Here is a 23573-nt window from a genome sequence, read left to right as displayed (position 1 = left end):
AACTTGGAGATATTACATCTAGTTCCCTTGTCTAGATCATTAATATATATTGTGAATAGCTGGGGTCCTAGCACCGATCCCTGCGTTACCCCACTAGTCACTGCCTGCCACTCGGAAAAAGAGCTGTTTATTCCAACTCTTTGCTTCCTGTCTGCCAACCAGTTCTCTATCCAAGTCAGTACCTTACCCCCAATCCCATGTGCTTGAACTTTGCACGCCAATCTCTTATGCGGGACCTTATCGAAAGCCTTCTGAAAGTCCAAATACACCACATCCACTGGTTCTCCCTTATCTATTCTACCAGTTACATCCTCAAAAAATTCCAGTAGATTAGTCAAGCATGATTTACCTTTTATAAATCCATGTTGACTTTGTCCGACCCTGCCACTGTTTTCCAAGTGCTCTGCTATTACATCTTTTATAATGGACTCTAGCATTTTCCCCACTACCGATGTCAGGCTTACCGGTCTATAATTCCCCGTATTCTCTCTACCACCTTTTTTAAATAGTGGGGTTACATTAGCTACCCTCCAATCCATGGGAACTATTCCAGAGTCTATAGAATTTTGGAAGATGACCAGCAATGCATCTACTATTTCTAGGGCCACTTCCTTAAGTACCCTAGGATGTAGATTATCAGGCCCTGGGGATTTATTGGCCTTCAATCCCGTCAATTTCCCTAACACCATTTCCCTACAAATACTGATTTCATTCAATTGCTCCCTCTCATTAGAACCTATGTTCCCCGACATCTCTGGGAGGTTATTTGTGTCCTCCTTTGTGAAGACGGAACCAAAGCATGTATTTAATTTGTCAGCCATTTCTTTGTTCCCCATTATAAATTCCCCTGATTCTAACAGCAAGGGACCTACACTTGACTTCACCAGTCTTTTTCTCTTCACATATCTATAGAAGCTTTTACAGTCAGTTTTTATATTCCCTGCAAGCTTACTCTCATTTTCTATTTTCCCCCTCTTAATTAATCCTTTTGTCCTCCTTTGCTGAATCCTAAACTGCTCCCAATCCTCAGTTTTGCTGCTTTTTCTGGCCAATTTATATGTCCTCTCCTTGGACCTTATGCTATCCCTAATTTCCCTTGTTAGCCACAGTTGAGTCCATACAGCAATGGATCACGAACTGGGAGATATTGGCGATGTCCCCAGTAGCTGCTTGAAAGGAGCCGGTGGCAGAAAAGGTCAGAGCCGCTGTGACCTTCACTGCCACCGACAGAGACGTCCTGGTCCTCAGTTGAGGCTGCAGGTCTGGTTGCAGCAGACGGCAGAGCTCAGTGACCACCTTCTTGCTGAAGCGCAGACTGCGCAAACACTGTTCCTCAGACAAATTAATGTAGGAGAATTGTTCCCGAAATAACCTGGGAGGGTAAGGTCTCCTGTACAGTGGTCTGTTGGCCCTCCTCCCTCTGGCCATGATTGCCACTCTCTCTCTCTGTGTCTCTGATGCCTCTGATTCTGCAGGCGCAGGACAATGCCCCGAATCAGTGCTGCCCCCCTAGTCTCTTGACAATCAAAGCAATGAAGGTCAAATCCAAAAGAACCTGCAAAGTGATGCTCAGTAGCCAAAACTACTTCACACAGCATTGACTCTGTGCAGAAGTCTCTCTCTCTCTCTCTCTCTCTCTCTCTCTCAGAATGAGTGGTGCAAAAATGTCTCCCACAAAAAAAGGCAGGAAGTGGGTGACTAAATAGTGCTCCCCCAGCCCTTTCCCGACTGCAAAACGTTCCACTCTCCCTGTTGTTGCTTGTGGCAGGCGGAAAGGAAGGGGGCACCACTCAATATCCGGTCCGGTGTGTTGCACACTCGACTGACGTCACGATCTGCGGGTGCAGGAGATCGTGGCGGTAGAGTTTAGTGCTGCCGCAAAAACAAGGTCAATTTCACGAGCGGCGCAAATATCGCCGTGCCCGGGCGCTAGTTGCTTCGCACTTCATTAGCGCCCACTTAGGGCGCTCTTAAGGTGCTAATGGGATGCGCAAAGCAACTGAATTTTTCCCCCAGAGTGACTGAACACCTTAAAATTTTTCACCTGATCAGAGAGAGCCAGCATGGATTTGTAAAGTGTAGGTTATGCCTGACAAACCTGATTGAATTTTTTGAAGGCGTGCCGAAAGGAGTCGACCGGGGAATCACAGAAATCACAGAAACCCCACAATGCAGATAGAGGCCATTTCGGCCCATCAAGCCTGCACCGACACATATACCACCCGATCCCCGTAACCCCTACACCAACACATATCCCACCCTATCCCTGTAACCCCACGTATTTAATCCCCCTAACATTAAGGCTCAATTTATCATAGCCAATCAACCTAACCCGCACATCTTTGGACTGTGGGAGGAAACCGGAGCACCCGGAGGAAACCCACGCAAACACGGGGAGAATGTGCAAACTCCACACAGACAGTCACCCGAGGCCGGATTCGAACCCGGGTCCCTGTGAGGCAACAGTGCTAACCACTATGCCACCGTTATTTGTTATTTATATAGACTTCCAGAAGGCATTTGATAAAGTCCCTCATAAGAGACTGTTAACATAGAAACATAGAAGATAGGAGCAGGAATAGGCCATTCGGCCCCTTGAGCCTGCTCCGCCATTCAATGAGATCATGGCTGATCATCCAAATTCAGTGCCCTGTCCCTGCCTTCTCTCCATATCCCTTGATCCCTTTAGCCTTAAGAAATATATCTAACTCCTTCTTGAATATATTTAATGAATTGGCCTCTACTGCCTTCTGTGGTAGAGAATTCCACAGGTTCACCACTCTCTGGGTGAAGAAATTCCTCCTCATCTCAGTCCTAAATGGCTTACCCCTTATCCTTAGACTGTGACCCCTGGTTCTGGACTCCCCGGCCATCGGGAACATTCTTCTTGCATCTAGTTTATCTAGTCCTGTTAGAATTTTATAAGTTTCAATGAGATCCCCTCTCATTCTTCTAAACTCTAGCGAGTAAAAGCCCAATCGACCCAATCTCTCCTCATATGTCATTCCTGCCATCCCAGGTATCAGCCTGGTGAATCTTCGCTGCACTCCCTCCATGGCAAAAACATCCTTCCTAACAAAAGTTGAAGCTCGTGGAATTGAAGGCAAATTATTGACATGGTTAGGAAATTGGCTGCACGGCAGGAGACAGAGAGTAGGGATAAAGGGCAGGTACTCTAATTGGCACGATGTGACTAGTGGTGTATCGCAAGGATCTGTGTTGGGGCCTCAACTGTTCACCATATTTATTAATGTAAGAAGTCACACGACACCAGGTTATAGTCCAACAGCTTTATTTGAAATCACAAGCTTTCGGAGCGCTGCTCCTTCTTCAGGTGAAGTGGAGAAATGCATAAAGACACAGCTTTCAGATTTCAAATAAAGCTGTTGGACTATAACCTGGTGTCGTGTGACTTCTTACATTTGTCCACCCCAGTCCAACTCCGGCATCTCCACACCATATTTATTAATGACTTAGATGATGGGATGGAAAGCCACATATCCAAGTTTGCTGATGACACAAAGATAGGCAGCATTGTAAGCAATGTAGATGGAAGCATAAAATTACAAAGAGATGTTGGGCCAGAAATTCCTCCCCAAACGCGTGAGTACGGAAGGGGTACTCACGCGTCTGGCCGGAGGAAATGCCGGTTTTCAGCATGCACAGCGCATGCGCTGAAAACCGGCATTTCCTCTCCTCTAACCCAAGAGTTGAAGAGGCTAGCGCGTGCGCTGTAGGGGGCAGCGCGTGCGTCTTGGATTTCCTCTGTTTTGGGGGATTTGCGCATGTCTAAAGGCCTCCGGTCTTTACGCTTGTAAAAAGCACACGTAATATTCATTTTTACAGGTAAGTGGTGTTTTAGTGTAATTTAGATTTTTTTTTCCACAGGTTTATTATTTTAAAGAATCTACAATAAGGTAAGTTTAGTTTTGGACCCTTTTTATTAAAAATTTATTTTTTTCAAAAAAAAAAATTATTGTTTAAATTATTTTTTAAAACTTATTTATACTTACTTTAATGATTGGGATGTTTTTTAAATTTCTATTTAAAGTTTAAATAGTGTTTTGGGCCCCCGTAGTTTTCATGAGTTTGACAGTTCTTACTTTCAAACTCATGAATGAACCTTCCCCTCCCCTGATTGCTTGTACAGTGCTCACCTGATCCCAGCCAGCACATCGCACTAACTACGCCGCTGGATCAGGAGCACTGCGCGCTGACATCTGAACCGGGCCTGTGACAGGAAATGCAAGCAGGCCCGGGCTTCAGATGTCAGCGCGCAGGGTGAGTGCAGATCGGGGGCTTGCACGCGGCAAGCCCCCGACACCAAGTTCTGGGCCATTAATAGATTAAGTGAATGGGCAAAACTGTGGCAAATGGATTTGAATGTAAGCAAATGTGAGGTCATCCACTTTGGACCTAAAAGGATAGAACAGGATACTTTCTAAATGGTAAAAAGCTAAAAACAGTGGAGGTCCAAAGAGACTTGGGGGGTCCATATACATAGATCATTAAAATGTCATGAATAGGTACAGAAAATAATCAAAAAACCTAATGGAATGTTGGCTTTTATATCCAGAGGACTAGAATACAATGGGGTAGAAGTTATGCTACAGCTATACAAAGCCCTGGTTAGACCACACCTGGAGTACTGTGAGCAGTTCTGGGCACCACACCTTAGGAAGGATATATTGGCCTTGGAGGGAATGCAGCGTAGGTTTACCAGAATGATACCTGGACTCCAAGGGTTAAATTACAAGGAGAGCTTACACAAATGTTGTATTCCCTAAAATTTAGAAGGTTAAGGGTGATTTGATCGAAGTTTTCAAGATATTAAGGGGAACTGTTAGGGTAGATAGAGAGAAACTATTTCCGCTGGTTGGGGAGTCTAGGACTAGGGGGCATAGTCTAAAAAATAGAACCAGACCTTTCAGGAGTGAAGTTTGGAAACACTTCTACACACAAAGGGTGGTAGAAGTTTGAAACTCTCTTGCACAAACTGCAATTAATGCTAGGTCAATTGTTAATTTTAAATCTGAGATTGATAGATTTTGTTAACTAAAGGTATTAAGGGATATGGGACAAAGGCGGGTATATGCAGTTAGGTCACAGATCAGCCATGATCTCATTGAATGGCGGAACAGGTTTGCGGGGCTAATTGGCCTACTGCTGTTCCTATGCAGTTAAGGGGAAGCTAGATAAGCATGAGGGAGAAGGGAATAGAAGGTTATGCTGACAGTTAGATGAGGAAGGATGGGAGGTGGCTCGGGTGGAGCATAAACGCCTGCATGGACTGGTTGGGCCGAATGGCCTTTTTCTGTGCTGTATATTACAAGCAATAACTTTTGATACATGTGGAGCCATTTTAATGGAAAGCCACAGAGAAGAAAGTGTCTGTTTACTTTTTTATACATGTTTTTCACATCAATGGAAAATAGTGAAAACATAACTTTTGATACATGTGGAGTGAGCTAATTTAATCAGGTAACAATAATGAATTTAATTTTTACTCCATTCTCGGATCACTGAAGCTGAAATAAATGCTGATCTGGTGCATTTTTCCTCATTACCATTTTAATTTCCCCATCACAAAAACACTGAGTTAAATTAAGTGATTGATATTTTGTATTTAACCTTTTAATAGGGACTGCATCTACTGAAATAAGCAATTTCCAATTATGCATATTATAAGTCGATTTGAGGCCAAAGCTGCAATGGAAAATTCATTACACCAATGTGTAATACATAATCTGAAAACCTGAGATTGTCAGGAGATTGTCAGGAGACAAGTAGTGCCGCTGATCCATTGTAATGACATGTGATGTTTTGGTTACCCAAAGTGGATTAAGTATAGTAATTCCATGAAAAGCAGCTTGTACTGGTTACTTCCAATAAACATTGCCCTTTCTTGATGTAGTCACGGAGCATATTTTTCACCCAACAGGGTCCATCTTGAACAGACTGGTGACACCCAGCGTGGTAACCTCTCATTATAATGTTTCCTTAGGAAAGCTATAAAAAGCAGTGAACCAAGCGCCCCGCTGAAGAGCTTCTCTGCACTCTGTAATACTTCTTCAAGAAACTTACTGTGAGATTTTTAGGCTTACTACAGACTTCCTGACAGAGTCATAAACAACAGGCTCTCTTTTATGGCCCCCTTAATTTACGGCCCTGCTTCAGCAACAGCGCTGAAAAGTAAACGCAGTGGCGCTGCTGCCTCCAGAAGTACCAACATGAAGAGGTGGATTTTGCCTGCACCTCCGGAGACAGCAGTGCCGTAGCAGCAAATATAAATGCTGCTTCCAGAGGGTGAAGCCACCGCCTTTACTGGCCGTGGCTGGATTGAGTGTTCAACATGCGATAGAGGCCAGCAATGAGGCTTTCATGCATGGGCCTCTACGGGACTTTCAAGCTCAGGTATCACATCTTTGCAAATTTGTGAATGTGTAGTTATTGATCTGTTGCTGCAGTGCTGTGGAATGTAAAAGTAAATTTTTATTATAAAGAAGACCTAATCACCAGGTCTAAAGCGTCATGTTCAGTTAAAGGCTGCAGTGAATGATTTTTCTTGATGGAAGTTATTGGTCCGTGATTTAAACTGGAGGAAGGATTATTATAGGACAGCACCACTTTTGAGACCTGTAAAATACTTCCCCATAACAAAGGACTCAGTGTCCTATGTAAATATTTTTTAAATTTCAGCAAGTTCATTCTTATCCAAAATTATCTTAGGATGGCCCTAAAAATGTGTTTATTTGGCCATTGTTAGCGATAGTACATTTAACCGAACTGTTATTAACCAGAACATCAAAAGTAGAATAATAAATAATATATTGCTGTAATACAATTACATCATGTTAGCATTTTCTTAGTGTCAGCAGTTACAAAATAAGATCCAATAATGACATTGAAATGTGTTTTATTTTGTGTGTCTTAAGGTGGAGATGTCAGCACTGGGAATGGAGCGTTTTAACTTATTTCACCCACTGTCAACATAAAGCACTTCTAGATTGAATATAGTGTAGAGAAAAGCACCTCAGAGTGCTCCCTGGTATCCCAATATAAATTTTCAATACCACCCACTCTTGATCCCTCTGTAACAATTGGTACCAAACTGTGGCCTGTGCCCATGAGACTGTCAGCTAAACAGAGGAAACTTTCATACTATTAATCTTGGCTAGATTTGAACCCGGTCTCAGAGGTCAAGTGTCAACATTCTAAATCAGTTTGTGTTACATTTGAGGTAACAGTACATCTGAGACACCAGCCAGAATTTTCCCTACCGAGTCGGGTCGGGTGCGTACAGGCCGCATAACGGGTCGGTCCCGCAATGTATTGATCAGCCTGCTCTTCAGAGCGATTTTAGCGTAATGGTCCCTATGAAGACAGAGATGCGCATTTCCCGGCCCTATTAAATGGTGCGGGTCTGATGACTTCATCGATGACTCATTTCCAGTGGGGATATTTAAAGCAGCCTTCGTGTATGTGGAGGGGGGATTGGAGAGGAGTGTCTTGTTGCTGAGAATTCTAAAAATGAGTTCACAAAGACAGAGGGCTGCACCCTGCTTTTCCGATGATTCCCTACACAATCTTGTGGAGGGGGGAAGAGGACCTCCCTGCGTGCTCCGACTCCCCACTCAGAGCACGCAGGGAGGTCCTCTTCCCTGCTGATGGGCGGAACAGACCTCCCCAAGAGACCAAAAGAGCCTGGCACCAAATTGCAGAAGAGGTCAACAGCAGAGATGTCATCAGGAGGACATGGGTACAGTGCAGAAAGCACTTCAATGATCTGATGAGATCAGGAAAGGTGAATGCAAGGCCACACTCACCTTCATCCTGATGTGCCTGTCACCACATCCCCATCACTCTGCCTTCCCAAGCCTACTCCTGCACATCATTCCTCACACCAACATACCTTGCACACCCACCCATCCCTCTCTCTCTCTCTCTATGTACATACTCACATCCCCATCTGACTAACCACCTTTCACACTCACCCTCATCCTAATCCTAATGTAATCATGCAAGTAACACCACAGAAAGAGGCCATTTGGCATTGGCACGGCACTCCCTCATAGTCACCCTCTACAGATGTAACACGCACATTTCTTACACTCATTCCATCACTCTCACTGAAACTTGCAGGAGAAAAGAGCCCACAACAACAGGGAAAGGGAGAGAACCGGAGGTGGCCCTCCATCCTTCAGTACCTTAACTGCAGCAGAGGAGGTGGTCCTGGAGGGCTCAAGAGTTTCAGGGCTGCTGGGCAGTGGGAGACAGAGAGAGGGGGCCCTCTCAGCAACCTGGTGACAGAATTACATCTCATACAGCCACATGGCATACAGCAGTCACTCATATGGTGACTGATGTCAACAGCCAGTAAATGTTAATCATGTGCATAATATCGTTACCCATTCTTAATATAACATTTCTAAATCATCTCTCTACTCTCCTACAAGTCCATCAAGAGGTCACCCCACTGTCCAGCTGGAGGAGGAAGACAACTCCTCAGAGGAGCCGCCAGCCTCTGAGGGTGCACCGTCAGCAGATCCAAGCGCACCCAGCACCAGTGCAGCTACGCACACCTCAGTGGGTCCTGTGCGAGATAGAGTAGTGTTGCCACCTGGTGTCTCAAACTTCACAAGTGAGCAAGAGCAGATGGTATTGACAGGGACAGCAGTGGAGACTCCTTGCCAGAGGGCGCAGGACACTCCCAGCTCCGCTCAGCTGCATGCAGACATTGAGCCGCGGGGGCCATCGAGAAAGAGGATGATCCTGGAGGGGCAGCAAGAAATGCAGAAAGCTCTTGCAGGTTTTGCAGCCACGATTTCTGCAAATGTGCAGAGAATGGAGGAGTCCATCTCGAACATGCGCACCACCGTGTTGCAGGCGATGGTGACTATATGCTCTTCATGGAAAGGATGGCCACCTGCATGGAGCAGCTAATGCGCCAGTCACATGAGCACATGGTCGCTATGGAGAATAGATGGCAGAGGCTCATAGACCTCCTGTCTAGGAGGGATCTAAACGTAGACTTGGGTCCTCATGGCCCCACTGCTGTGCAGCAAGGTGCTCTCCAGCTCCTTGCTAGCAGGGAAGTGCGGGTGGCCCATGAGCGGGATGATGGTGAGAGGGGATATGAAAGTGGGGGCTCCTCTCAAAGAGTTCACACTTCTCCCCCATTGCCACCCTCTCAGTCAGAGCCCCAGGTGCCTCCTCGGATTGCGATGGCCGAGTCTGCCCCTGCACAGTCGCAGGAAGAGCAGACTTTGGCGGGGCCATCACAGGCTCCAAAACCGAGAGGACGTCCACCAAAAGTGTCTAACCATTCACAGCAGGGAAGTGAGCAGGCTGCCTCTACCTCTGCTGAAGCCACAGGGGCTGCACCTCGTAGAAGCACGCGGCAAAGAAAACTGACACAGAAGTAGATGCACAAGGGTAAGCACATGGGTGTATAAAGAAGTGTTATTGGTGAGGTTCCGTTACTGTTATCACACATATAAATCTATTTATTTTCACCACTTTTCGGTCATGCCCATTTTCGTCTGCTACTTTGGAAGTGGCTTTGTGAGTTGGAGTGAATGGTGAGGCATAACGTTACCTTCAGCAATGGGGGTCAGTGTGAAAGGAATGGCTTGTTCATTGTAGGGATGCTTTATGGTGTTGTTGGGGAGGGGGGTGGGAATGTAGCACAGCATGTGGCAGCCATATGGGTGCAATATAGGAAGTGAAGTGAATCTGGCCATGATGAGGCTATCCCTGGCCTCCCGGGCTGCAATGTGCTCTGGTGCTGGACCTCAGGTTCCTCCTGCTCCTCCTCCTCATCTTTCAGGTGATGCTCCTCCTCCTCCTCTGATGAGGCTGTAGGTTCTGCACCTTGCTTCTCATGCAGCTCTAATCCTCATTACTGTGCTATGTTGTGCCGTGCGCAGCAGATGATGACGATTCTGGAGACCCTGGCTGGTGCGTACTGAAGGGCTCCTCCAGATCTGTCAAGGCATCTGAAGCGCATCTTCAGCATGGCTATTGTTTGCTCTATGACACAGCTGGTGGACATGTGGCTTTCATTATAAGACTCCTGAGCATCATTGCTTGGCCTCCTCAAGGGTGTCACGAGCCACGTCTTCAGTGGATAGCCCTTGTCTCCAAGCAGCCAGCCGGTAAGTGTGTTTGGCGGTGCGAAGAGCGGAGGGAGGGTGGACTGGCGCAGGAAGAAAGAGTCATGACAGCTGCCCGGGAATTTGATGCACACATGCATGATGATCTTTCTATAGTTGCAGATGAGCTGCACATTGAGGGAGTGGAAGCTGTTGTAGTTCACAAACATTCTTGGGTGATGTGGGGGTGCCCTCATGGCCACATGTGTGCAGTCGATGATGCCCTGCACCCGTGGGAAGCCTGCCAGGGCAGAAAAGCCTGCCAGGGCAGAAAAGCCGAGCGCCCACTCAGTAACACTGGCTTCATCAGTGGCAAAGTTCACATAATTGGCTGACTTGATAAACATGGCATCCATCACCTGGGTGATGCATCTGTGAATGGCCGAGTGCGAGATGCCGCAAATGTCTGCAGCAAATCCCTGGAAGGAGCCTGGGCGCTGGTGACTTTGACAGCCACTGGTAAGGTGTGTCCACTAGTCCTCTGGGCTGCAGGTCTTGTTCCAGTAAGCTGCAAATGTCTACGAAGACCTGATGCCTCCTTTGGCACTGCTGCTCAGTCATGTTGAGGAAGTTCATCAGCTGCCTGTATACCCTGTGTTGGGGGTAATGCCTCCGGCGCGCTGCAGCCCTGTGCTGATGCCCTCTGTCCTGTGGCACACCAGACTGTTGAGGAGAAGGTTCGTGACGTTGTTGCTGCTACTGCTGGTGTGCCTGATGCTGCTGGTGGTGGGGCTCATCCTGGTCCAATTCTGCGGACTAAGGTGAGGCAGTATAAGCGGCACCCATGCTGATGTAATAGATGGCAGGTCAAGTAGAGATCAGACGACCAATTTGTCAATGTTGTGACAGTTACTAGCAATGTGGTGAGAGTGGCTTCCGAGGTTGCAGAAAAACTTGCAAACTCTAGACACCTAAATCTGTGCTCAAAATGGAGTCAGCAAGAGTCGTTTCCTTAGGCAAGTAATGAGGTGTCATGTGGGAGTATTTATTTAGATTTCCACACTCTGCAGTAATTACCTCGCTCAATGGCCACTGAGCTTCCATCTCAGGCTGACAGACATGGTTCCCGAGTTGTGTGATTCCCGTGGTCATCAAATGAAAATCAAAAGGTCTGGTTAAAATCCCTGTTAAGAGTTTCACAACAAGGATTTAATGAGCTTAATTAGTTCGCCCATTTGGGTCCATGGCATGCTGGCAAACGCGCCAGAGTTAAAAGCGCAAGGAGGCAGGATGACGGCGCGTTCCTGACACGCTCACATTTTCTACAACCTTTACTGCTGATGTGCCTCGAAACCCGCACGCACAGCAGCACAGTGATAGAGTTATACAGCACAGAAAGAGGCCCTCTGGCCCATCGTGTCCGCGCCAGCCATCAAGCCCTGTCTAGTCCAATCCCATTTTCCACCACTTGGTCCGTAGCCTTGTATGCTATGGTGTTTCAAGTGCTCATCTAAATGCTTCTTGAATTTCGTGAGGGTTCCTGCCTCTACCACCCTTTCAGGCAGTGAGTTCCAGATTCCAACCACCCTCTGGGTGAAAAAGTTTTTCCTCAAATCCCCTCTGAACCTCCTGCCCCTTACCTTGAAACTATACCCCTTGGTTATTGACCCTTCTACTAAGGGGAAAAGTTCCTTTCTATCTACCCTATCTATGCCCCTCATAATTTTGTACACCTCAATCAGGTCCCCCCTCAGCCTTCTCTGCTCTAAGGAAAACAACCCCAGCCTGTCCAGTCTCTCTTCATAGCTGAAGCACTCCAGCACAGGTAACATCCTGGTGAATCTTCTCTGCACCCTCTCCAATGCAATCACATCCCTCTTATAATGTGGCGACCAGAACTGCACACAGTATTCCAGCTGTGGCCTAACTAGCGTTTTGTACAGCTCCATCATAACCTCCCTGCTCTTATATTCTATGCCTCGGCTAATGAAGGCAAATATGCCTTCTTAACCACCTTATCTACCTGTCCTGCTGCCTTCAGGGATCTATGTACATGCACACCAAGGTCCCTCTGATCTTCTGTCCTTCCTAGGGTCTCACCATTCATTGTGTATTCCCTTGCCTTGTTAGTCCTCCCAAAATGCATCACCGCACACTTTTCAGGGTTAAATTCCATTTGCCACTGTTCTGCCCATCTGACCAACCCATCTATATCTTCCTGTAGCCTGAGGCTTCCCTCCTCGCTATTTACCACGCCCTCAATTTTCGTGCCATCTGCGAACTTACTGATCATACCTCCTACATTCATATCTAAATCATTAATGTACACTACAAACAGCAAGGGACCCAGCACCTATCCCTGCGGTACACCACTGGACACAGGCTTCCAGTCACAAAAACAACCTTCGACCATCATCCTCTGCCTCCTGCCACTAAGCCAATTTTGGATCCAATGTGCCAAATTGCCCTGGATCCCATGGGCTCTTACCTTCTTGACCAGTCTCCCTTGCGGGACTTTGTCAAAAGTCTTACTGAAATCCATGTAGACTACATCAACAGCTCTACCCTCATCCACACACCTAGTCACCCCCTCGAAAAATTTAATCAAATTGGTTAGGCAGGAAAATTCCAGCCACCAATCCCGCCACCTTTTACTGGTGGGCCAGAATCTTGGTGGGACTTCCATGATGTTTAGTTAACCGGGGTCCTAACTGCATCATAAGCCCCTTATTCTAACGTATTCATGAGGCCACCCGCCTACCTGTAGTGTGACCTGTCCCAAGTTAAAAAAGCAATGTGGTTAAAATGCACTAAGTGCAGAACCTCTATTTTAACCTGGCCCAACCTGTTCCGGTAGGTCAGGCAAGGTTAAAATCGGGCCTTTGTGGACCAGATATTCTCAAAACTGTTAAATGTAAATGCACAACTACTTGCGCAGCTTCTGTTCATCATGTGACAAGGGCAGCTTGGCATTGGAAGAAGGTCTTTTGGCTGATATACAGTACAGTATTTGGAAAAGTTCTACGCATACTCAGCTTTCTAGGCCAAACACTGACCGCACTAATATTTTTACAAACCAGTAGGGCTGATAACCTGATAGAAAAATAATTAGCTAAAGCTACCGAATTTGGATGTGTGTCTTTTATCATAAAGTTTTCTTGTAGCATGTATTTTTGACTTGAGCAGTATGCATCAGCCACTTCACTTGGTATTCAGTCATGAATAACTGTATAGAATTATGCCCAAGGAAATGTTGCACACTGATGCGCTATCAATTACTCATAAAAGACTGAGAGTTAGAAGAGTAACTAAAGGCTTTTATTAACAACAGAATGGAGGTCTGCCTCGAGTGGTCGACCGGTCCAGGATACAAGGGCTGGGGAGCAGTCACCTTTATACTAGGACCTGTGGGAGGAGTCAGCCGAGGCATGTCCAGGCATGTACACAGTGGAATACAAACAGGACAAACAGGAATACAAACAGTGGTTTACCACATTCACCCCTTGTTTAAAATTGAGTCCGGCGGGGTGAAGTGTATTAAAAGTTTGTGTATTGGAGTCTCTCCGGAGGTCTTGTCTGTCGCTGTGATCGGCGTGGCGACGGCAGGGGTAGTGAAGCTTCCGGCGTCGAGTCCAGCGTAGGCTGTGGCACAGGCGTGTCGTCCTCGTAGATGTCGAGCGGGTCGCGGGGCCCAGGCCTGCCGTCTGCTGGGGCTGGATATCGGATCGTGGGGGGGGGTGGTAGTGGGTAGTGGGTTACTGTGGTCCCCGAGGGTGCAAGGTCTCTTATGGAGACTGTGTCCTCCCGCCCGTCCGGGTATGCGATGTAAGCATACTGGGGGTTGGCGTGGAGGAGGTCGACCCTCTCGACCAGGGGGTCCGTTTTATGGGTCCTCACGTGTCTTCTCAGTAGGACCGGCCCTGGGGACGTCAGCCATGGCGGTAGCGATGTCCCTGATGTGGACTTCCTTGGGAAGACAAACATTTTCTCATGAGGGGTGGCGTTAGTGGCAGTGCAGAGCAGTGACCGAATAGAGTGGAGCGCATCGGGGAGCACATCCTGCCAGCAGGAGGTTGGAAGGCCCCTAGACTTTAAGGCTAGCAGGACGGCCTTCCAAACTGTCACATTTTCTCTTTCCACCTGTCCGTTCCCCCGGGGGTTGTAACTGGTGGTCCTGCTTGTGGCAATACCCCTAGTTAGCAGGTACTGACGGAGTTCGTCGCTCATAAACGATGAGCCCCGGTCGCTATGGATATCGCTGGGGAAGCCGAACAGGGTGAAGAGGTTGTTCAGACATTTAATGACCGTGGCACTGGTCATGTCCGGGCAGGGGAAGGCGAACGGGAAACGGGAGTACTCATCAATAATATTGAGGAAGTACACATTGCGGTCGGAGGAGGGGAGAGGCCCTTTAAAATCAACGCTCAGGCGCTCGAAGGGGCGAGTGGCTTTTATCAGGTGGGCCCTGTCTGGTCTATAAAAGTGTGGTTTGCACTCAGCGCAGACTTGGCAGTTCCTGGTCATGGTCCTGACCTCCTCAATAGAGTAAGGCAGGTTGCGGGCCTTGATGAGGTGGAAGAACCTGGTGACCCCCGGGTGGCAGAGGTCATTGTGGAGGACCCGTAGTCTATCGATCTGCGCGCTGGCGCAGGTGCCACGCGATAGCGCATCCGGGGGTTCATTTAGCTTCCCTGGCCGGTACAAGATCTCGTAGTTGTAGGTGGAAAGTTCGATTCTCCACCTCAAGATCTTGTCATTTTTGATTTTGCCCCTCTGCTTGTTGTTAAACATAAAAGCAACTGAACGCTGGTCAGTGAGCAGGGTAAATCGTTTTCCGGCCAGGTAGTGCCTCCAATGACGCACAGCCTCCACAATCGCCTGGGCCTCCTTCTCAACAGCGGAGTGTCTGGTCTCCGGGCCTTGGAGGGTTCGTGAAAAGAAGGCCACGGGTCTCCCCGCCTGATTGAGGGTAGCGGCCAGGGCAAAGTCGGACGCGTCGCTTTCCACCTGGAAGGGGATGGATTCGTCCACTGCGTGCATGGTGGCTTTGGCAATGTCCTCCTTGATACGGTGGAAGGCTAAGCGGGCCTCTGCCGTCAAGGGAAAAGAGGTGGACTTGATCAGCGGACGGGCCTTGTCCGCATAGTAGGGGACCCACTGGGCGTAATAGGAGAAAAACCCTAGGCACCTCTTCAGGGCCTTGAGGCAGTGGGGCAGTGGAAGTTCCATAAGGGGACGCATCCGGTCGGGGTCGGGGCCGATGACTCCGTGTTCCACAACACAGCCAAGGATGGCGAGGCGGTTTGTGCGGAATATGCACTTCTCCTTGTTATATGTCAGGTTTAGGAGTTGGGCGGTGCGGAGGAATTTTTCGAGGTTTGCGTCATGGTCCTGCAAGTCACGGCCGCAGATGGTCACATTGTCCAGGTATGGGAAAGTGGCCTGCAACGCATTTTGATCTACCATCCGGTCCATCTCCCTTTGGAAGATGGAGACCCCGTTGGTGACGCCAAAGGGAACCCTAAGGAAGTGATAGAGGCGGCCGTTTGCCTCAAAGGCAGTGTACTGGCGGTCCTCAGGGCGGATGGGGAGCTGGTGGTACGCTGATTTCAGGTCAATGGTCGAGAAGACGCGGTACTGCGCGATCTGGTTGACCATATCAGCTATACGGGGGAGTGGGTAGGCGTCCAGCAGGGTGTAGCGATTTATTGTCTGGCTGTAGTCGATGAGCAGGCGCTGCTTCTCGCTGGTCTTAACGACCACAACCTGGGCTCGCCAGGGGCTGGTGCTGCCCTCAATAATCCCTTCTTTCAGGAGCCGCTCCACTTCGGTTTTAATGAAAACCCTGTCCCCGGCACTGTATCGCCTGCTCTTTGTGGCGATGGGCTTACAGTCGGGGGTGAGGTTAGCAAACCGTGGTGGGGGGGTGACTCTGAGTGTGGAGAGGTTGCACCTGGTGCGCGGCGGGCAATTTGGAAGCTGCTGGCTGCGGACTGTGAGTGGGGGTAGGGGTCCACCGTACGCCATCGTAACACTTTTAAGGTGGCACTGAAAATCTAACCCCAGCAGGACGGCAGCGCAGAGGTCAGGCAGGACCAGAAGTTTAAAATGATCGTACACGGTCCCGTCTACTACGAGTGTCACCACGCAGTAGCCGCCGATGTCCGCCGACTGGGACTCGGAGGCCATAGAAATCCGCTGTTGCGCAGGCAGGACTGGGAGAGAGCAACGCTGCACCGTGTCGGGGTGGATGAAGCTCTCCGTGCTCCCAGAGTCAAAAAGGCAGATTGTATCGTGACCATTTACCTTAATGTCCATTGTGGAACTGGCCAGTTGGTGCGGTCTCGCTTGGTCCAGTGTAACGGATGCCAGCGTAGGGGTCGGTGTGTCGCTGCGGGTATCAGATGAGGCGGTGTCGGGGGCCTGCTGCATCCCGGCTGTCGTCCAAGATGGCGGCGTCCATGATCCCCATGTGACTGGAGGCGTCCAAAATGGCTGCTGTACCGGTGATTCGCACATGGCCGGGGAGGTCCAAGATGGCGGCCCGCATGGCCCACACGCGGCGCTGCTGGGGTTCGGGGTGGCTTTGGCCCTGCAGACGCTAGCGTAGTGTCCCTTCTTCCCGCAGCCCGAGCAGATCGCGTTTTTCGCCGGGCAGCGCGCTCTGGGGTGTTTTGCCTGGCCACAGAAGTAGCATTTCTGGCCTTGGGGCACTGCTGTCTGGCCTTGGGACACTGCTGCGGTAGTTGGGCCGTTGTTGGGGTGTGGCTGGGGTGGCACGGCGCTATGAGGCGGTCCTACCGTGTCCCAGGCTGTCATTCCCCGCGGCGTCCACGGTGCAGAGGAGTAGGCATCCATGCCCTGGTAGGCTGCATCCAACGATAGTGCGAGTTCAGAGGCCTTGTTGAGGTCGAGGTTACTCTGCTCCAACAGTCGCTGTCGGGTGTAATTGGATCTGTGGCCCGCTACAAAAGCGTCCCGGATAAGTTCCTCTGTGTACACGGCGGCCTTTACATCCTTACAACCACAGGCCCGGCCAAGCACAGACAGTGCCTGAAGGTATTCCACGGTCGATTCCCCAGGTTGTTGTTTACGACTCCCCAGGAGGTGCCTGGCGTACACTTCGTTCACTGGGCGCGTGTACTGGTCCTTGAGGAGCTTGATAGCGTCCGCGTACGAGGTCGCGTCTTGGATGACCGAGTACACTCGGTGGTTCACTTTGGAGGTCAGGACATCCAGTTTGTCCTCGTCCGATTTGATTGCTTCGGAGGCGGTCAGGAATTTTTCGAAACACTTAAGCCAGTGAGTAAACTTGGTGGATGAGTCCGCCTCCCGATGATCTAAGTCCAGGCATGCTGGTGTGAGGATCTTCTCCATTATAAAAATGTTGTTAATAAAATTGATGCGCTATCAATTACTCATAAAAGACTGAGAGTTAGAAGAGTAACTAAAGGCTTTTATTAACAACAGAATGGAGGTCTGCCTCGAGTGGTCGACCGGTCCAGGATACAAGGGCTGGGGAGCAGTCACCTTTATACTAGGACCTGTGGGAGGAGTCAGCCGAGGCATGTCCAGGCATGTACACAGTGGAATACAAACAGGACAAACAGGAATACAAACAGTGGTTTACCACACACACATACTATTTTACTAATCATTTTGAGAAATGCTCCTTATGATTAATATAGCCTGGGGCCATGTGTTGCTGACTTTAACTTGCAATTTTGAAATTTAGCAATTATGTTTATTTTCTTGTTGCCTGATTATTTTTGTACATGTTTCAACAAAATTGGCAATTTTTCTGCAATTTTACTGATCTCTTTGTTGACCTAAGTTCTGCTGTTAATATTATTAAGCATCTGGCTCATTCTGCTTAATCTATTGAAGGTCCAATTAAAAAAAATAGAATGCAGAGCAAGTAACCAAAATATGTGGCGCTCACTTATGCTCAAATTCATTGTTACAATTCTGCTTTGTCTCTTAACTTTCAAAGTGCCTGCGGGTTCAGGAAACATTCTATTTCCCTGGGCTTGCCAGATTTGTTTTCACCTCGCTCATCATGTTGCTGAAATAAAAATTTCATATTACAGAAACTTAACCTCATCTTCACCAATCTACCTGTCACAGATGCATCTGTCCATGACAGCATTGGCAGCAGTGACCACCGCACAGTCAATGTGGAGATGAAGTCCCAACTTCACACTGAGAACACCCTCCATCGTGTTGTGTGGCACTACCACCGTGCTAAATGGGATAGATTGAGAACAGATCTAGCAGCTCAAAACTGGACATCCATGAGGCGCTGCGGGCCATCAGCAGCAGCAGAATTGTATTCCACCACAATCTGTAACCTCATGGCCCGGCATATCCCTCACTCTACCATTACCACCAAGCCAGGAGACCAACCCTGGTTCCACAACGAGTGCAGAAGAGCATGCCAGGAGCAGCACCAGGCATACTTAAAAATGAGGTGCTAATCTGGGGAAGCTGCAACACAGGACTACATGCATGCTAAAAAGCAGAAGCAGCATGCTATAGACAGGGCTAAGCGATCCAACAATCAATGGATCAGATCAAAGCTCTGCAGTCCTGCCACATCCAGTCGTGAATGGTGGTGGATCATTAAACAACTAACGGGAGGAGGAGGCTCCAAGAATATCCCCATCCTCAATGATGGTGGAGCCCAGCACGTGAGTGCAAAAGACAAGGCTGAAGCATTTGCAACCAACTTCAGCCAGAAGTGCCGAGTGGATGATGCATATCGGCCTATTCCCGAGGTCCCCACCATCACAGAAGCCAGTCTTCAACCAATTCGATTCACTCCGCGTGATATCAAGAAATGGCTGAGCGCACTGGATACATCAAAGGCTATGGGCTCCGACAACATCCCAGCTATCGTGCTGAAGACTTGTGCTCCAGAACTAGCCGTGCCTCTAGCCAAGCTGTTCCAGTACAGCTACAACACTGGCATCTATCCAACAATGTGGAAAACTGCCCAGGTATGTCCTATCCACAAAAAGCAAGACAAATCCAACCCGGCCAATTACTGCCCCATCAGTCTACTCTCAATCATAAGCAAAGTGATGGAAGGTGTCATCGACAGTGCTATCAAGCGGCACTTACTAACCAACAACCTGCTCACTGATGCCCAGTTTCGGTTCCGCCAAGACCACTCTGCTCCCGACCTCATTACAGCCTTGGTGCAAACATGGACAAAGGAGCTGAATTCCAAAGGTGAGGTGAGAGTGACTGCCCTTGACATCAAGGAAGCATTTGACCGAGTCTAGCATCAAGGAGCCCTAGTAAAACTGAAGTCAATAGGAATCAGGGGGAAAACGCTCCACTGGCTGGAGTCATACCTAGCACAAAGGAAAATAGTTGTGGTGGTTGAAGGTCAATCATCACAGCCCCAGGACATCACTGCAGGAGTTCCTCAGGGCAGTGTCCTAGGCCCAACCATCTTCAGCTGCTTCATCAATGACCTTCCCTCCAACATAAGATCAGAAATGGGGATGTTCACTGATGACTGCATAGCTTTCAGCGCCATTCGCAACTCCACAGATAATGAAGCAGTCCATGCCCACATGCAACAAGACCTGGACGACGTTCAGGCTTGGACTGATAAGTGGCAGGTAACATTCGCGCTACAGAAGTACCAGGCAATGACTATCTCCAACAAGCGTGAGTCTAACCACCTCCCCTTGACATTCAATGGCATTACCATCGCCGAATCCCCCACTATCAACATCCTAGGGATCACCATTAACCAGAAACTTAACTGGACCAGCCACATAAATACTGTGGCAACAAGAGCAGGTCAGAGGCTAGGTATTCTGCAGCGAGTGTCTCACCTCCTGACTCCCCAAAGTCTTTCCACCATCTACAAGGCACAAGTAAGGAGTGTGATGGAATACTCTCCACTTGCCTGGATGAGTGCAGCTCCAACAACACTCAAGAAGCTCAACACCATCCAGGACAAAGCAGCCCGCTTGATTGGCACCCCATCCTTCACCTTAAACATTCACTCCCTCCACCACCGGTGTACCATGGCTGCAGTGTGTACCATCTACAAGATGCACTGCAACAACTCGCCAAGGCTTCTTCGGCAGCACCTCCCAAACCCGCGACCTCTTCCACCTAGAAGGACAAGGGCAGAAGGCGCATGGGAACACCAGCACCTCCAAGTTCCCCTCCAAGTCACACACCATCCTGATTTGGAAGTATATCGCCGATCCTTCATCGTCGCTGGGTCAAAATCCTGGAACTCCCTACCTAACAGCACTGTGGGAGTACCTTCACCACACGACTGCAGCGGTTCAAGAAGGCGGCTCACCACCACCTTCTCAAGGTCAACTAGGGATGGGCAATAAATGCTGGCATTGCCAGCGACGCCCTGATCCCATAAACGAATAAAAAAAATTGAAACTATTAAAATAACAGAAATAGCTTCATTACTCTAATAATCTTAAATTACATTAAACATTCAATTTTAGAAATTGAAAAAACCTTTACATTATCAGCAATTTTTTCCCTCCTGTTTGTAGTGTCTGTCAGTCCACCTGTATCTAGGGCACTTGGCACCCCTGGAGGCTGCAGGTTGTGGCCTATTGTGCTGGGTCTGGAGTGGGCTATATTAGAGCCCCTCAAGAAAGATAAAAAAGGAAAAGGAAGACTTGCATTTGTATAGCACCTTTCACAACCACCGGACGTCCCAAAGCACTTTACAGCCATTGAAGTACTTTTTGAAGTGTAGTCACTGTTGTAATGTAGGAAACACGGCAGCCAATTTGTATAACATGACTGGAGCATATCCACATTATGTGAAATTCATTATAGCCCCATTTGGGATGCTAACTTTTAAAAGTTGAGAAAATTAGCGCCAGGGGCTAATCTTTCTCAACTTTCAAAAAATTCAGTTTTGCACTCCAGGAAGGAAGTGGAGTGCTAAATCAAGCGCGTCTCTTCATTCCTGGAGGGCAACAGGCAGCAGGTGGGGTGGTAGGTGTGCAGTGCTGCACAATTTTTTTTTTTAACCTACCTTGGCCACCTCGCCTTTAAGTACCGCCCCTGAAGCGCCTGGCCTCCTGAACAATGCCTCCTGCAGCTGTCGGTGTCTGCAGGGGGCGGAAATGAATTTCGGGTCGGGGGCGCTACCAGGGCGATGTGCAGCCGGATGACGTCACGATATCTGGGCGCAGGATATTGTGGCGCTAGGGATTGTCGCCACCGCAACTGCCAGGTGAATTTCGCGGGCGGTGGTAACATTGCCACGCCCGGGCGATAAGTCCTTAGCACCCAGTTATCGCCCCCCGGAGGCGCTAACGGGAGGCGCTAAGGCACCGAATTTCTAGCCCATTTAATCTCCATTGTCACTTGTATAAGTACAAAGATAAGTGAGTTTTTGAAGCTGACATACATTTGACTTCCGTGAAGCAATATGGGAAGGCCCTCGCTTTCTTTTTTTAAATATAATGTTGGACAATGTTGTTTACATGTGTAAACCGGGTTTCCGCTGCACTTTCAGTGAAGTCACAGTGCCGGGAGTACCAACAGCTCCAAGGGAATTCTGGGCCATATTTCTGCCTCAACCACTCGCCCTGAAAGTGAATTCCACAGCCTCACTACTCTCTGTGTGTAAAAGAAGTTTCTCTTGCTCTCCATTCTAAATCTCTTTCAGTTAATCTTGTATCTATGAATTTAACCCTGAAATTATTGTCCAAAACCAACCTTAAATTGTGTCATTGAAACTGTTCAATTCGAGCATCACTCTGGTTGGGAGGAGGGGGGATACGGATGCCCTGATTTTAGTGGGGGACGGGAAGTGGGCAACGAGTCCCTAATTATACACACATACACACACACACGTTCTTTCTCGGGATTGGATTGGCCTAACCATCCTGCAGACATTTCCAGTGGATTTTCATGGTGCCTACTGTCCTTACTTCATGGCGTAAGGAGTTCAGAGTTTTAAGTAGCTGATATAAGTTGCATGCCTACTACCTTGCCTTTTTGATGTGTGCAGTTTGTATACCTGTGACTCGAAGTCTATCGGCGCCGACCACCACCTCGCTCTCATCCGCAGAAAACAGCATTTTGCCCGTGTTTGAGGTGACTTCAAAATGTTTTCCGCTGGCTTGCACTGTGCTGGGTCCTTGAGTCAAAAGATAAACAATATCAAAATAAAAGGTCATGACACATGAAGCATTCCTAAAGGGAGAAAAAGAATCAATATCAAATCACCTTGCGAGAGTACTTCAAGAATGTTATTGATGTATTTTTTTTAATGTAAGGCCAAGTTTTAACAACAGCGGCAGCAGATATGTTTGAAAAATTTCTATTCTCTTCTTGTTTCTAGGGTGTTCCAGATAAATGCACAAAAAGTTACAATTTTCAATGGTGAACACAAAAGAATTCCTGGGGACAGAGTAGATGAAAAATGGCCTTGAAATGATCTGTAACACAATTTTACAGTCACCTAAAATCTGCTGTTACTGTATCCTACATTGAGAAGAGTAGACAGGTTGGATGGAACTTCAGAAATTGGAGACTTGTTAATCTTCAGCAAATATAGACAAAAGAAAAGTACAAAAGCTTACCAAAACATTACAATTCTCTAAAATGCTAACTATTCTGTGCAATTTACAATCTATTTTCCAGCTCCACTTTATTGTAAATTTGGAACTTTACTTTGCCTGTTATTCTTTGTAAACCACTCCAGCTGTTTGTTAAGATACATCTCTGCCTGGACTGCCATGCTGCCTTCATTTTGTGGTAGCTAATGGTGCCTGCTGGTAGGAGGTATCGGGAGTTCATATGGTACACTATGGATAGTGGGACGTGGACTTGAGTTCCTGAATCTCCACATTGTGAGTTCATGATCTCAGCCATCCCAGAAAAATCAATGGGAGACCCCCTCAGGCTGGTTTAGTCACAACAGAATTAGTAGAACCACCCAACCCCCGCCAACCCCCCCAAGGGAAAGGTTGCCAGCTCACCTGCTGTGTCAAGTACACGGCATGTCAAATAAAAAGGGAGAAAAGAAAACCCCCACTGTACTCTCTTCTCCCTCCCCATTAACGACTTATATCTGTGGCATTTGAATGGTCCGACTCAAAGCAAGGTGCAGCTGCTCAGCCTGCAGTTAGTGTCGACTCTAAACAATCAGTTCTGGACCTGAATTCCCGAGGAACAGCAAAATGAAAATGGAACAAGTAACTGCAGGCTGGTCAGAGTGAACTGCCACGCTTGGATGGATTTGACTTTGAATAGGAAATAACACTCTCATTCATCCCATCCAGTGTACCTTCTACCTCTACTTTCCTTTTGAATCCCTTTCTAAATGTACTTTCACACAGAAGCACGTTTCTTAGTTGAGCTCTTCTAATCAGAATGTGACTGCTCTTCTCAATGCATTCCAGCACAGTCAGCTGTCTATAACTTTTCACATGGTGAAGAATTGTAGCTTGGTATAAAGATATA

General features: G+C 48.0%; 1 protein-coding gene across 7 annotated transcripts in view; it reads right to left on the bottom strand.

The window, feature by feature from the left end:
• The window catches only part of sgcg (sarcoglycan, gamma), a 1055765-nt gene that overhangs the window by 302563 nt on the left and 729629 nt on the right, over positions 1-23573 (bottom strand). For 6 of the 7 annotated variants that reach the window (XM_085999188.1, XM_085999189.1, XM_085999190.1 and 3 more), the window contains one exon: positions 22126-22245. The exons of the other annotated variant lie outside the window; for it this stretch is intronic. In XM_085999188.1, the coding sequence (XP_085855314.1) occupies positions 22126-22245 (120 nt within the window). The remainder of the gene's footprint in view (positions 1-22125; positions 22246-23573) is intronic. 7 annotated transcript variants of the gene reach the window in all.

This window comes from Somniosus microcephalus, chromosome 10 (genome assembly GCF_052327205.1).
Source record: "Somniosus microcephalus isolate GS21.2 chromosome 10, FLI_Smic_1.0, whole genome shotgun sequence".
In the NCBI taxonomy this organism is placed as follows: domain Eukaryota; kingdom Metazoa; phylum Chordata; class Chondrichthyes; order Squaliformes; family Somniosidae; genus Somniosus; species Somniosus microcephalus.
Note: the sequence above shows the minus strand (reverse complement) of the source record. Positions and strands in the feature narration are given on the sequence as shown.